This window comes from Rhinichthys klamathensis, unplaced genomic scaffold (genome assembly GCF_029890125.1).
Source record: "Rhinichthys klamathensis goyatoka isolate OS25496 unplaced genomic scaffold, OSU_Roscu_1.1 h1tg000300l_1, whole genome shotgun sequence".
Lineage (NCBI taxonomy): Eukaryota > Metazoa > Chordata > Actinopteri > Cypriniformes > Leuciscidae > Rhinichthys > Rhinichthys klamathensis.
This window is the reverse complement of record NW_026606819.1, coordinates 57501-72500: the sequence shown is the minus strand read 5'-3', so window position 1 is coordinate 72500 and position 15000 is coordinate 57501. Positions and strand designations below refer to the sequence as shown.

Sequence of the window (15000 nt, the reverse complement as noted above, 5' to 3'; positions counted from 1 at the left end):
GTGGAGATTTATGACTCAAACTCACCGCCTTTAAAGATCTACAGAAGCAAATATATCAAGTGCAATAAAATAAACACTTCAAAGTGCATTTCGGATGATTTCTTTCCACTAGTCTCGTATTATGGAAGCAGAGCAGACCTCGAAACTGACCAGTGCATGGAAGAAAATCAATGGTTTGACCTGCAGTGTCTTAACAAGAAGCAGTTTTCTGTGAACAATGACATTTTTAACAGTGTAGAAGTAAATAACCTGTTTCAGGTAGAGTGACACGTGAGGTTCAACGAGCTCTACCTGTCTGTCATCTCACCTGTCTGTCTGTGGGAGGATGTGGACATCCTGGTAGGGTTTGGACTTACTGTGTTACACAGACATATAGCAAGAGACCCATTTCACTAGTTCTCTACACTCACTAAACTAGCTTTGCATACGGAATAGATATAATATCAGCATGCGCTATTAAACAGGCGGAGTGCACATATGAAGATTAGATTACAGCAACATAAACAACAGCTGATGATGTGTCTGTATGTTGAGCTGTCACTCAATCACAGTAAATAAACCGCGTTTCTAGTGTTATCTGCACGTTTTACTCACTCGCTCGGTGGATTTGACGTCCCCGGTCACTATCTCGGGTTCTCGCATCCTTCACACACGAGTGTTCGGTGTATTATGCGAGCATTCGCGAATATTTCCCTGTGTGGATCCGGATCTTCTGGTTCATTTGATTCAGTGTGATTCACATCCGCGTTCGGCGTGTGGGCGGGGCTCTGGAGAGACGCTGACCAATAGCACATCATCACGCGCCTCTGCATAAAGTGAGTTTAAAAACATTTTTTTTTTGTTTACTTATCAGTATATTAAAGTATATTATATGAAGTATTTGCTTACTTCAAAGTATTTTAAAGTGTCTTAGTGTCGCTATTGTTTTTCAGACCTATGTTAGAGAGACACGTACAGTCACGTGATCCCTGTTACTTTTCTCCACGCTAGTCAGGATGGATGGACCAATCACAATCGTTCTTTGTGATTACTTATAAATGATTTTAAATAGTTTTATAGAGATTTTATTTGGGGTTTCCATTACCAATGACGCGTACAAACATTATAGGGTACACGGCAAAGCGACTTAATGTTTTTTGTTTGAAAGACAGTTTTTGGTTAAATTGCGCCCTCTGTTATTGGGTGTATAATATATTATTTTTGATATTATCATAAGTTATTCAGTGTATATGACCAAATCACTGGTTGCAGGGATTTAATTCATGTTTGTGATGTTCTTTGAGCAGGTTTAGACAAGTTGTGGACAGTTATTGTGAGTCATATTGATGACCGTTTCGCAGGTGATTCACTCTTTTGAGCCGGATCTCTTTAATGAATTGGATGTTACAATCTCAATCTGAATCGTTCAGGCAACTGACTCGTCCGCTGAATTGTTCACTGAAATGAATCAGATTCGGAACATGTCGTGACTCACTGTCCGCTTCCCGAAAACAGGAACAGAAGTGCAGCTTTATACGGGAACAAACCTCAAGAAAAGCCCACGATCTGCTCGAGTGATGTTCATGTAACATGTTAAATACGAACAAAACTGGAATTTCTTCCAGTGTGGAAAGTTATTGGCGGACGCTTATGATTCAGTCTCGTTTACTTTTTGTTTGAATCTATGGTTTGAATTATGAAGAGAAGTTTTATGTAGAAGAGATTTAGCAACACAAACAACAAAAAACTCAGATAATCTTCATTTCATGTGTACTGGTGAGTACTTTGAGAACTACTGTAAAGTCTGACAGTGTTTCTTGAATTATGGTTTTAGTTTCTGAATTCTGTTCAGTGATGATTGTTTAATATGGGGTAGCATTATTCCAAATAAATAGATTGAGATTCACAAACAAATGTAAAGAGATTCACAAAAATGTATACAACTCACAAATAAATAAAATTAGATTTTGCAAATAAAAAAATATATTTACAAATGTGTTTTATGTCACAAACACAACTCTGCCTGGCATTTATTTGTGAACCACTTTCTGTGCATTTGTAAATCCCCTCTCGCATCTGTGGGTTTAAGGAAAATAAGTGACTCCACCCACCGTTTCCTCAAGCCAATCAGATAACGGACACATTGAGCTGACCAATCGTAGCACGTTTTCGCTACTACAACCAATCACGGTAGGGCTTTACACTCTGGGCGGTCTTGCCCTGAAATTACAGAAAAGCGAATGAATAATGAATATGATTCAGACTTAATAGTTTTTTGTAAAAGTTACTTACAGCATCCAAAATAATGCAAAGATGTATTTTTTGAGTAGACGGTGGGTGGAGTCACTTATTTGTGGGCTTTTTTTAGAAGCGTTTAAACCCACAGATGCATGCAGGGATTTACAAATGCACAAGAAGTGCTTCACAAATAAATGCCAGGCAGAGTTGTGTTTGTGACATAAAACACATTTGTAAATATATATTTTTTTTTTTTGCAAAATGCAAATCTCAGTTTATCATAATATGATATCACCCTCATCCTGAAATGTAAATGGCACCTATGTATATATATGTGTGTGTGTATAAAGAACCACATTATACTGTGAAAAGTAGGAACATGTGTAAAACAATTTTACACATGTCCCCCCCCCCCAGGCTGCGGGCTCCAGATCGAGCCGGCGATGTTGACTCTGATGCTGTGCTTCAGTCTCCTGTGTGGCTTCGGCCCGGTGTGTGTGATCAGACGAGTGGCAGGTGAACATCAGGAGTATCTCTACACCATCAGCTCAATCAGTCCTGTTCAGACACATCGCTTAAAGAGATAGCTCACCCAAAGATGAACATTAGCCCATGATTTACTCACCCTGAAGTCATCCTAGGACGGGTGTATATGACATTCCTATATAAGTTATATAAAAAATGTCCTGGCTCTTCCAAGCTTTATAATGGGATCCAGTGGGTGTATTTGGAAGTCCATCAAAGTGCATCCATTCAGGATAAAAGTGCATCTGTCATCCGGGGGGTTAATAAAGGCCTTCTGAAGCGAAGCGTTCGTGTAAGAAAAATATCCATATTTAAAACTTCATCGACTAAAATAACTAGCTTCCGGCAGACGGCCGTACGCATCGATCTACAGTGAAGGATTAACACGCACGGCGTAATGGCGGAAATCGACGCCTCTCGCGGTTCGAACACACAGGGCTGAGCGACGCGTTCGTCATTACGTCGTGCGTCAAGCTCTAGTGTTGCTCTTTGAAAACCGATGCGTACGGACGTCTGCCGGAAGCTAGTTATTGATCGATAAAGTTTTAAATATGGATATTTTTTTTACACGAACGCTTCGCTTCAGAAGGCCTTTGATGGATAGATCCACTTTTATGATGGATAGATCCACTTTTATGATGGACAGATCCACTTTTATGATGGACAGATCCACTTTTATGATGGACAGATGCACTTTAATCATGAATGGATGAGCTTTGATGGACTTCTAAAGACATACACCCACTGGATCCCATTATAAGCTTGGAAGAGTCAGGACATGTTTAACTCAGATTGTGTTCGTCTGACAGAAGAGTGTCATATACACTAGGATGGCTTGAGGGAGAGTAAATCATGGGCTAATGTTCATTTTTGGGTGAACTATCCCTTTAACTGTTTAAAATAATAATTGATAATTAATTATACATTATAATTATTCATTATTATAGTATATATTTGCCCATGTTAGTGCTGGGCAACGATTAATCGTTACAATACTCACATATGCATATATATACTGTATAAATAATTCATATTATATATATTAAATATATATAATATTAAATAGAAATATTTTATATATAAATAAATAAAAAAATCTTAAATATATACATGCATGTGTGTGTATTTATATATACACAAAATAATTACACACAGTACACACACATACACTCACCTAAAGGATTATTAGGAACACCTGTTCAATTTCTCATTAATGCAATTATCTAACCAACCAATCACATGGCAGTTGCTTCAATGCATTTAGGGGTGTGGTCCTGGTCAAGACAATCTCCTGAACTCCAAACTGAATGTCAGAATGGGAAAGAAAGGTGATTTAAGCAATTTTGAGTGTGGCATGGTTGTTGGTGCCAGATGGGCCGGTCTGAGTATTTCACAATCTGCTCAGTTACTGGGATTTTCACGCACAACCATTTCTAGGGTTTACAAAGAATGGTGTGAAAAGGGAAAAACATCCAGTATGCGGCAGTCCTGTGGGCGAAAATGCCTTGTTGATGCCAGAGGTCAGAGGAGAATGGCCAGACTGGTTCGAGCTGATAGAAGAGCAACTTTGACTGAAATAACCACTCGTTACAACCGAGGTATGCAGCAAAGCATTTGTGAAGCCACAACACGCACAACCTTGAGGCGGATGGGCTACAACAGCAGAAGACCCCACCGGGTACCACTCATCTCCACTACAAATAGGAAAAAGAGGCTACAATTTGCAAGAGCTCACCAAAAATGGACAGTTGAAGACTGGAAAAATGTTGCCTGGTCTGATGAGTCTCGATTTCTGTTGAGACATTCAGATGCTAGAGTCAGAATTTGGCGTAAACAGAATGAGAACATGGATCCATCATGCCTTGTTACCACTGTGCAGGCTAGTGGTGGTGGTGTAATGGTGTGGGGGATGTTTTCTTGGCACACTTTAGGCCCCTTAGTGTCAATTGGGCATCGTTTAAATGCCACGGCCTACCTGAGCATTGTTTCTGACCATGTCCATCCCTTTATGGCCACCATGTACCCATCCTCTGATGGCTACTTCCAGCAGGATAATGCACCATGTCACAAAGCCTGAATCATTTCAAATTGGTTTCTTGAACATGACAATGAGTTCACTGTACTAAAATGGCCCCCACAGTCACCAGATCTCAACCCAATAGAGCATCTTTGGGATGTGGTGGAACGGGAGCTTCGTGCCCTGGATGTGCATCCCACAAATCTCCATCAACTGCAAGATGCTATCCTATCAATATGGGCCAACATTTCTAAAGAATGCTTTCAGCACCTTGTTGAATCAATGCCACGTAGAATTAAGGCAGTTCTGAAGGCAAAAGGGGGTCAAACACAGTATTAGTATGGTGTTCCTAATAATCCTTTAGGTGAGTGTGTATTATGTAAACACAAACTTTTATTTTGGACGCGATTAATCGCGAAAAGTCAATGGGGTCCATCAACATACAATTAATTCTGTATAGCAAGTAATACCTTGATGTACACTAATTACAATTTTAAATAATATACTTTTTTTGCTAACAGCTAACATGAGTAATGAGATTTTTTGTCTACAGAAAGTTATTAACTGTCATGAAGTAAAGCTAAAGCTCTTGTGTTGGAGTCCCATGATCCTCTCTGTGTGTCGGTGTCCCATGATCCTCTCTGTGTGTCACTCAGGTGTGCGGCTTGGAGTCATGAGTCTGGCCTCATGTTTGTCTGACGGTGTGTTTCTTTGCTCATGTTTGCTGGATCTGCTGCCCGATTATCTGACCCACGCCAGAGAAACCTTCAGCCGGCTCGGCCTCGCGGTCAGTCATTAATTATTATTATTAATTAATCAAAGTATGTGACTTAGTGTGTTTACAAATAGTACTGGTGAGTGTACAGTATTCTCAGCACCGTCAAAATAAAAGTCCCGACAACAAGCGCGGCTTACGTCACTTCAGAGTTCCTACTGGCGGTGCGAATGCAACCAGGAAAATGTTTCTAGAGGAACCACTAGTTTAGATACATTCACGCCCCCACGCATATTACCTTTCTAAACAAAAAGTGTCCTACAAAATTTAAATAAATGTATTGTTTTATGTGAATAAATAGGCAGGATGATTTTCACATCACTTTGAAGCCAGAAATCTAGGCAAAAACACCCATTAGTCAAAAGTCTTGTGGACACATATTTAGTATGTGTTTTGTGGCCTTATTTCAGAAACTTTATTTTTTTTTGTTTTTTCAATAACCATGCATAAACATTATTCTCTAAAAAATACAAACATATACATACATGTTGCTCACATATTATGGTAGCCCTGTTTGTGCTGAATAGAGTGTAATAATACCTTTGCCATTAATATGTTTATAAGCAACTGAAAGAAACACAAATGTCAGGGCATGTCAAAACATCTCAAGGACCCCCAAAAACAAGGGTTAATAATCAAACAAAAAGTTTTACAACTTAAATCTCTTCAGCTCAAAACAACTCAATCTTCTTTGTTTCACAGAGGTACATGTCCCCAGCCACACACACCTTCAACAGTTTCTCACACACACTCTTAGAGCCTGCTGCCGGTCTCATTAGCTGATGCTGTACTCTCAGGCAGCCTGGGTTTTGTAGTCCTTAACCGGCGGCCATCTTGCTCCAGCCATCTGGGGGCAATGCCCTCTAGGACACACGCCCTCTCATGATGTCACAATAGATAATAAAAATCCATGTTGAGGGTTTAATTTGTAAACCTTTGTTCTCTATTACCACTAATGCAGGACGTTCTCCGATGTTAAACATGTGATTAATGAGAGTCTCTGTCTTTGCAGCTTCATTTCCCGCTGGCCGAGTTCATCGTGTCCATGGGATTCCTTCTGGTGTTCGTGTCGGAGCAGATGTTGCTGGCGTTCCGAGATCCGACGAGCTACGAATCCCTCGAGAAAAAGGCGCTCATAGACCCTCACGTAACCAAGAGTCGGGATTCTCCCGGGCGTTCCCATCATCTCTCCGGGGCCGACGAATCCCTCGAGAAACAGGCGCTCATAGACCCTCACATGACCCAGAGTCGGGATTCTCCCGGCCGATCCTGGACCGACGAATCCCTCGAGAAACAGTTGCTCATAGACCCTCACATGGCCCAGAGTCGGGATTCTCCTGGTCATTCCCATCGTCTCTCCGGGACCGACGGATCCGCTTCTCCGGAGCACGTGGGTCTGCGTGTGCTTCTCCTGGTGTTCTGCCTGTGTGTGTGTGCTCTGGTCGAGGGTCTGAGCGCCGGATCCCAGCTGGATCCCGAACTAATCCTGCAGATTGGTGTGACGCTGTTTCTCCGGCAGGCAATCATGGCGTTCAGTCTCTCCGTACGGATGAGCCACTACGGTCTCCGTCAGGCCGTGGCGTCCGGATGCCTCATTCTGTTCTCCCTCTCCTGTCCGGTGGGAATCGGGATCAGGATGGGAATGGGAATGGTCGGGATGAATCCCAGCGCTACGGTTCAGCTGGTCCGATGTGCCGTCGAGGGTCTGGCGTCTGGGATCTTCATCTACGTCTCCATCGCTGGACTCCTGTGGCAGGAATCGGCCTCTCCGAAGCATCGCATCCATAAAGTCACGTTCCTGCTCACGGGATTTGCTCTGGTTACTGCCGTTCTGTTCTGTAAAGTCTGATCGGAGCGCTTGGATCAGAAAATGTGCTTTAAAGGTGTTGGATGTAGTTTTTTCACTCTACTAAAGCATGAAATACCATAATATGTTTGCAGATATTTAGGAAACAGGCTAATTTCATATACTTAAAAACACTTCTACAGCCAGTTATTTTACTTATTATTTTACACATTTCATGTTGTCTGTCTGTTCTTGTTTTGGTCTGTGTGACTCCGCCCACTGCCAGTTCAGCCAATAGTATTTCGCCAATAGAAAACACAGCGTATTGCAGCCAGCAAACAAACTGGGTCAGAGATCGCAGATTCTACCCAACCTAAAAAGTATTCATCTAAAAATCTCTATGAACGAGAGCATATTAAAACGCGGATAAATCAACTCATCCACTTACTGGTATTTTGAATTTGGACTGCAGTACCTATTTCCACCACTAGCCGTCATTCTTATAGACTGCACCTTTAAATACACAACATTTTAATAAAATCAGAAAGCACTTCATAGAATAAAGTCTTCATAGATATTAATTTGTACATTTTCTGCTGTTTGCTTTAGTTTAACACGCTATTAGGCAGTTTTATATTAATGTAGGCTATTACCGGTATACAAAGTGCTACAGTATTTTTACACATATGATCAGATTCTGTATTCCTGCACAACATTAAATACAAACACACACATCTTAGATGAATGTCAGAATGATGCAAACATCTGATTCCATGTGTCACAACAGATGGTGTAGAATCAATAATAATGTGTGAGCTGTGTTTTATTGTGTGTGTGTTGTGTTCAGTTGTCAATTCAAAATTAAAGAGATTTATTGGCATGGCTGTAAATAATACAATATTTCCAAAGCAAAGCCTGGAAAATATGCTATATGTATATATACACTCACCGGCCACTTTATTAGGTACACCTGTCCAACTGCTCGTTAACACTTAATTTCTAAGCAGCCAATCACATGGCGGCAACTCAGTGCATTTAGGCATGTAGACATGGTCAAGACAATCTCCTGCAGTTCAAACCGAGCATCAGTATGGGGAAGAAAGTTGATTTGAGTGACTTTGAACGTGGCATGATTGTTGGTGCCAGAAGGGCTGGTCTGAGTATTTCAGAAACTGCTAATCTACTGGGATTTTCACGCACAACCATCTCTAGGGTTTACAGAGAATGGTCCGAAAAAGAAAAAACATCCAGTGAGCGGCAGTTCTGTGGGCTGAAATGCCTTGTTGATGCCAGAGGTCAGAGGAGAATGGCCAGACTGGTTCGAGCTGATAGAAGGGCAACAGTGACTGAAATAACCACTCGTTACAACCGAGGTATGCAGCAAAGCATTTGTGAAGCCACAACACGCACAACCTTGAGGCGGATGGGCTACAACAGCAGAAGACCCCACCGGGTACCACTCATCTCCACTACAAATAGGAAAAAGGCTACAATTTGCAAGAGCTCACCAAAATTGAACAGTTGAAGACTGGAAAAATGTTGCCTGGTCTGATGAGTCTCGATTTCTGTTGAGACATTCAGATGGTAGAGTCAGAATTTGGCGTAAACAGAATGAGAACATGGAACCATCATGCCTTGTTACCACTGTGCAGGCTGGTGGTGGTGGTGTAATGGTGTGGGGGATGTTTTCCTGGCACACTTTAGGCCCCTTAGTGCCAATTGGGCATCGTTTAAATGCCACGGCCTACCTGAGCATTGTTTCTGACCATGTCCATCCCTTTATGGCCACCATGTACCCATCCTCTGATGGCTACTTCCACCATGTCACAAAGCTCTAATCATTTCAAATTGGTTTCTTGAACATGACAATGAGTTCACTGTACTAAAATGGCCTCCACAGTCACCAGATCTCAACCCAATAGAGCATCTTTGGGATGTGGTGGAACGGGAGATTCGCATCATGGATGTGCAGCCGACAAATCTGCGGCAACTGTGTGATGCCATCATGTCAATATGGACCAAACTCCCTGAGGAATGCTTCCAGCACCTTGTTGAATCTATGCCACGAAGAATTGAGGCAGTTCTGAAGGCAAAAGGGGGTCCAACCCGTTACTAGCATGGGGTACCTAATAAAGTGGCCGGTGAGTGTAAATAATGCAATATAATAACTATAAAAGTCATTACAGGGTTTTTAAAGTCCCCCTGTGGTGTAAATCCAGCTTTTAATGTTGTTTATGTGTGTATGTGGTGTTGTTAATACGCTTTAAGACACACCGTGTGTAAGTTCATAAGTCGACAGCATTGCTGAGTATATCCTGCTTAAAACTGCAGTGAACCAAAGACAGTCTCAAAAACACGGTTTGAAATCGCTGGTGTTTCTGACGTCACAAACGACCTTGTAACCAATCAGATCAACGTGTGATCGTCAACCAGTGGATCTCTGAGTGAGTGAGTGGAGGCGGGGCTCATTTGCATATTCATAGAACCGCGCATACTAAATGAGGCAAAAGTGTGGAGTATTTGGAAAATATATATTTATTATAAAAATGTTCCTAAATGTATATTTTTTTATTAACTTCCATTACTTTTTTAGGTCTAAAAAATTATTTTATATAAATAATATTTTTTTAGTAAGAAATTAAACGCTTACTAAAATAATTACATAATTAAATGCAAAATTAAAATGAATAATTTACTAAAATAATTAGATGCAAAATTTAAATAAATTATTTAAAATGAAAAACAACCTAAAACTTGAACCATAAAAATGGTTTTAAAAAATCTAAATAAAAACTTACTCAAACTTAAATCGTAAAAAGAAAAATATTAAAACGCTATTTTCAATACTAGTTGTGCTGTAAGTCCGTCAGTGTTGGTGTGTGTGTGTTGAGTTTGAATGTTAAAATGTTGGTGTGTGTGTGTGTTGAGTTTGAATGTTGAGTGTGTACAGTCAGTGTGTGTGCGCGTGTAAGTCTCGCTCGTGCCCCTAGAGGGCTCGTCTGTCTCTCTCTGTCAGTAAGTGTGTGTATGTCGGTTCTTCGGGTCTGAATGTGAGTTCTGGGTTCGATCATCATCATGTCCTCCGCGGGATCATGCGGACCGGCACCGGGACCGAATCACGGCGGTTCTGGTCCCTCAAACCCGCGAAAGTTCAGCGAGAAGATCGCGCTCCACACGCAGAGACAGGCTGAGGAGACCGCGGCGTTCCAGCAGGTCATGATGGACCTCACCTCCACCCGGGTAACACACACACACACACACACACTCACACACTCACGGGAACCGGATCGCGATTTCGACGTTCCCGCTGAAAAGCGTCAAATCCGTGTTTTACTCTCGTCTCGTGAGCGCGCTCGGCGGCTGGCAGGAGCGCGCGCGAGCAGGTAGTAGCGCGCTAGCTAACGGAAGCTAACGACAATAACGCTGTTATCATGAAAATGGAATAAAGGAAATCCGTCAAATAGACTTTAATTATATGGTAGATGTTAGAAGAGCCATTATGACGGTAAACGACATTAAAAGAATGTTAAATGCGTGTGTGAGTTTGATTAGTCTGTCAGACAGGAAGCGGTTAGCAGCAGATTAGCATGACACACACACACACACACACAAATCTCAGTGAATTCGTCTAAACATCACACATGAAATCAGCTGTACAGTCTGATGTCTAATTCACTTTATCTAGGTTCACTGCCAGAATGCGTGATGGTATTTTGGCCATGTACCATGGTAACACTGAGTGTGTGTGTGTGTGAGAGAGAGAGTGTGTGTGTGATGTCACTGATAACTCACTGCTGTCTGTCTGTCAGAGCTGGTCCAGTGAAGCTGATGTGGGCTGGTCACCCTGACCTTTGCACTTTCACCTCATCACTGGAGGTCCATCATCGGAATAATGATATTCAGGCTATCAAATAAAATGTAATTTTTTAGTTGGTGTATTATTTTGATTTGGTTTTTATTTTATATTTTAAAATGTTAAGTTTTAGTAAGTTTTAAACTTGTCGCTTTGGACAAAGGTGTCTGCTAAATGACGGAATGTTTTATTTATTATTTTATTATTTTATATAAAATGGTTAATTTAATTTAGCATTTTATAATGGAATTTTTTAGTAAGTGTATTATTTTTATTTTATTTTCAAATGAATCTGATTAAAAAAAAATGTTTTAGTAAGTGTTTTTATTTTAATTAAAAATATTTATAATTTAAGTTTCAGTAAGTGATTATTTAGATGTATTTTATTTTTAAATGATTTGTTTTAATTTTACATTTTTTATGGTTTATGTTTGAGTATGTTTTTTTATTTTGTTTTTAATTCTAAATGTTAATATATTTTAATCTAGCATTTTATGATGAATTATTACGCATTTAGTAAGAAATAAAAATAAACACTTACTAAAATAATTGCATCATAAAATGCTACATTAAAATAAATAATTTAAAATGAAAAACTTTCAATACAAAACACTTACCAAAACTCAAACCATGAATATGTTAAATTAAAATAAATCCTTTAAAAATTAAATCAAAATAAAACACTTAATTTATTTTTTATTTATTCAGATGATTGATCTCCACCGGTGAGGTCAAAGTGCAAAGGTCATGTAATGACCAGGGCTGGTCAAGGGTTAGAGCCCAGGTCATGATTTATTTATTTTTTGTTAATTATTATGATTTAATAATAAGTGTTTTGATTCGATTGATTATAGATGATCGTCTGATTCTGTCGTTCGTCAGTGTCCGTCTCTCAGGCACGATGATGCTCTTGACGTGTGTTTGCGAGGGTTAAAGGTCACAGGTCACGCTCAGATCTCCTGTGGCAAGTCTTGCCCTGCGTCTCAATGTCTCGACTTCTCGAAGTGTGGATCCGTGCTCACTATAACAGCTGATATTACCCACAATCCACTGCGCTGTGGAGGAGGAACTACAAGCATGAGTAAAACGTTTTAAAAAACTACAAACATGGCGGATGTGCGCGACCGACGGTGAGAGGGTCAGATAACGGAGTGACTAATCAAAGTTTAACATGGTAAAAAAATATTTATTTAATTATGTCTGTTCAGAGCAGCTGGGAAATCTCAGACTGTGTGTGTGTGTGTGTGTGTGCGGTCGAATGTCAACACACACTTCTCTCTGGATGGGGAAACTGTGGGTAATGTGATTAGGTTGACCTCTGACCCTGAAACATGCTCTTTTGCTCATGCGTGTGTAAACATGTTGGATGGTGTATCTTCAGCACATATTGCTTCACACTGTATATTTAACCCAGGGTTAAACCGACGTTAACCCTTATTTAAGCCGGGCAGGAAATGCCTCGCATTGTTAACCCCAAACTGGTTTTGTCAGCCGAACCCATTTGGCCTGAGATTTATTCCAATAATTAACAACACATTCACGTTCAGTTCTCTGACGTGGGTAATGGTCACATGTTGTCAAAAACAAAACAAAATATTTCATCTTTTTTAGTAAGTGTTTCATTTTGAATGTTTTTATTTGTAAAATGTATTTTAATTTTTTTTTATTTCATTCATTTTTATTAAGTGTTTTATTTTGACTTTTAAATATTTATTTTAATTCTCGACATTTAACGATTTAATTAACTTTTTGTAAGTGTTTTATTCTGATAATTTTTTTCCAAAATTATTTGTTTGTTTTAATTTGACATTTTTATGATATCATTGATTTCTATCAAACGTTTTTAGATTTTTATTTATTTAAAAAATATTTTAATTTGACATTTAACGATTTAATTAACTTTAAGTACTTCATTTTGATGTTTTTATTTCAAAATAATTTATTCATATTAAAAAATAATTTCTTTCAATTTTAAAATTAATATATATTTTTTTAAGTTACCTTTAGTAAATGATTCAAACTACAGAATTAATATTTATTTTAATTTGACATTTAACGATTTAATTAACTTTAAGTACTTAATTTAGATGTTTTTATTTCAAAATTATTTATTCATATTCATAATATTAAAATAGAATTTTTTTCAATTTTAAAATTAATATATATATTTTGTAATGTGACACTTATATCATTAAGTTACCTTTAGTTAATGTTTTTAGTGTTTTTAAATTATTAATCCACTTTTATGATTTAATATTTTTTTTAGTTATTGTTTTTTTATTTTGTTTTAATTTGACATTTAACAATTGAATTAACTTTTAGTAAGTGTTCTATTTTGATGATTTTTTTCAAAATTCTTTGTTCGTTTTAATTTAACGTTTTTTTATAATTTAATTTTTAGTAACATATTTTTGATGATTTTTATTTTAAAATGATTCATTTGACCTTTTCATTAGTTAATGAATTTTCTGTTTGTTGGTTTTAATTTTTAAATTTTTATTTGACATTATGATATAATTAAATTGACTATTTTCATTTAATCACGAACCCCAGTTTGGGAAACCCCAATTTTTTTGTAAGTTTTTGATGTCAAATTATGATTCAAGTAAATGTCAGGTAATAAGACTTCCTGTCCATTTTCCACCCTGTAAATGGAAGGTCAAGTGGAGCACATTGCATTGTGGGATATCAGGGTTGAAACGCTGCTCTGGTGCTTGTGTGCAGGTCCAGGCGCAGAAGGTCCGACTGGCCAGATCTCAGGGCCCGTATTACGGCGGATCTCTGCCAAATGTCAACCAGATCGGCAGGAGCGCCTCAGAACTGCAGGTGTGTGTGTGTGTGTGTGTGTCAGGACTGAATCCTGTGCCATCGGCAGCTCCTCACGGATCTGACGCCCCTGTGTGTGTGTGTGTGTGTGTCTCAGGAGGGCTCGTTCCACTCTCCGCTGGACTCCAGTCGCTCCACTCGGCATCATGGTCTGGTGGAGCGAGTGCACAGGGACCGGCACTTCGTCTCTCCCAGCAGACCCTACAGGAGACACGTATCCTTCAGCAGACACTTCGTGTGATCCGTTGCACCACTAATTAATAATCAACATAATGACGGGGTGATATAACGAGGAATCAGGTTTTCCTTGATCTCTTTCGCTGAGGTGTATTATGCGAGTACAGATGTGTGTGTGTGTGCTGTTTGTGTCCTTGACCTCTGACCCCAGATGGACACCCCTCACAGCAGCGCTGTGTATCTGACTCCGCCCCCTGACCCCAGCTGGAGAAGGTAACGTCTCATTGGTTCACACACACACTGGCTCTTAGTGATGCGGCACTTTCCACGAGACGGGTTTCAGACAGCCGTCGCTTTTCTTTCCAGCAGAGTCAGTGAACGACGAGTGTGATGCGAATCACGGAGATCTTATTAACAGCACAGCAGAGACTGATCAATATCTGCCAATAACATTAGTCTGAGTAAGATTGTTAAACTCTTAGTTTTATGATCTATAGTTGTAAAACATGCAAAACACTGATGATTGAGGGAAGAACAGATAAACCTTCCTCAAAAGCCTGATGATCATATTTGATACTCATGATTTTTATAATAAATGATGATGATAATCAAGTAAAGCTGCTTCAGTCCAGCTGAAATATGAAAGTTATTCCTTGATAAAATCAGAGCAGATTTGACACAGAAAGACTCGTGAAGCTCGAGCTGAAGGAGGACGCTTGTACAATTAAACTAAAAGACTTTTACTGGATAAAAGAGTGAAAGCGATCAATCAGAGACGGAAGCACTGCAGGAGATTGAGGGAAATATCATTGATCTTTCAGAGC

At 39.4% G+C, this 15000-nt stretch overlaps 3 protein-coding genes across 3 annotated transcripts in view; 2 read left to right on the top strand and 1 right to left on the bottom strand.

Annotated features, from left to right (window-relative positions):
- The window catches only part of creb3l4 (cAMP responsive element binding protein 3-like 4), a 7518-nt gene extending 6762 nt beyond the window's left edge, over positions 1-756 (bottom strand). Inside the window, exon 1 of the mRNA XM_056270262.1 lies at positions 595-756. Within this exon, the coding sequence (XP_056126237.1) occupies positions 595-642 (48 nt within the window). The 5' untranslated portion in view covers positions 643-756. The remainder of the gene's footprint in view (positions 1-594) is intronic.
- Positions 757-1454: 698 nt separating this feature from the next.
- Positions 1455-7762, top strand: slc39a3 (solute carrier family 39 member 3). Its single transcript, XM_056270263.1, has 4 exons — positions 1455-1755; positions 2635-2733; positions 5416-5546; positions 6547-7762. Exons 1-4 carry the CDS (start codon positions 1746-1748, stop codon positions 7381-7383), a joined length of 1077 nt encoding a protein of 358 aa, XP_056126238.1. The 5' UTR covers positions 1455-1745; the 3' UTR covers positions 7384-7762.
- Positions 7763-10280: 2518 nt separating this feature from the next.
- The window catches only part of LOC130103909 (CREB-regulated transcription coactivator 2), a 31598-nt gene continuing 26878 nt past the window's right edge, over positions 10281-15000 (top strand). Inside the window, exons 1-4 of the mRNA XM_056270257.1 lie at positions 10281-10560; positions 13898-13999; positions 14097-14213; positions 14388-14449. Of these exons, the coding sequence (XP_056126232.1) occupies positions 10396-10560; positions 13898-13999; positions 14097-14213; positions 14388-14449 (446 nt within the window). The 5' untranslated portion in view covers positions 10281-10395. The remainder of the gene's footprint in view (positions 10561-13897; positions 14000-14096; positions 14214-14387; positions 14450-15000) is intronic.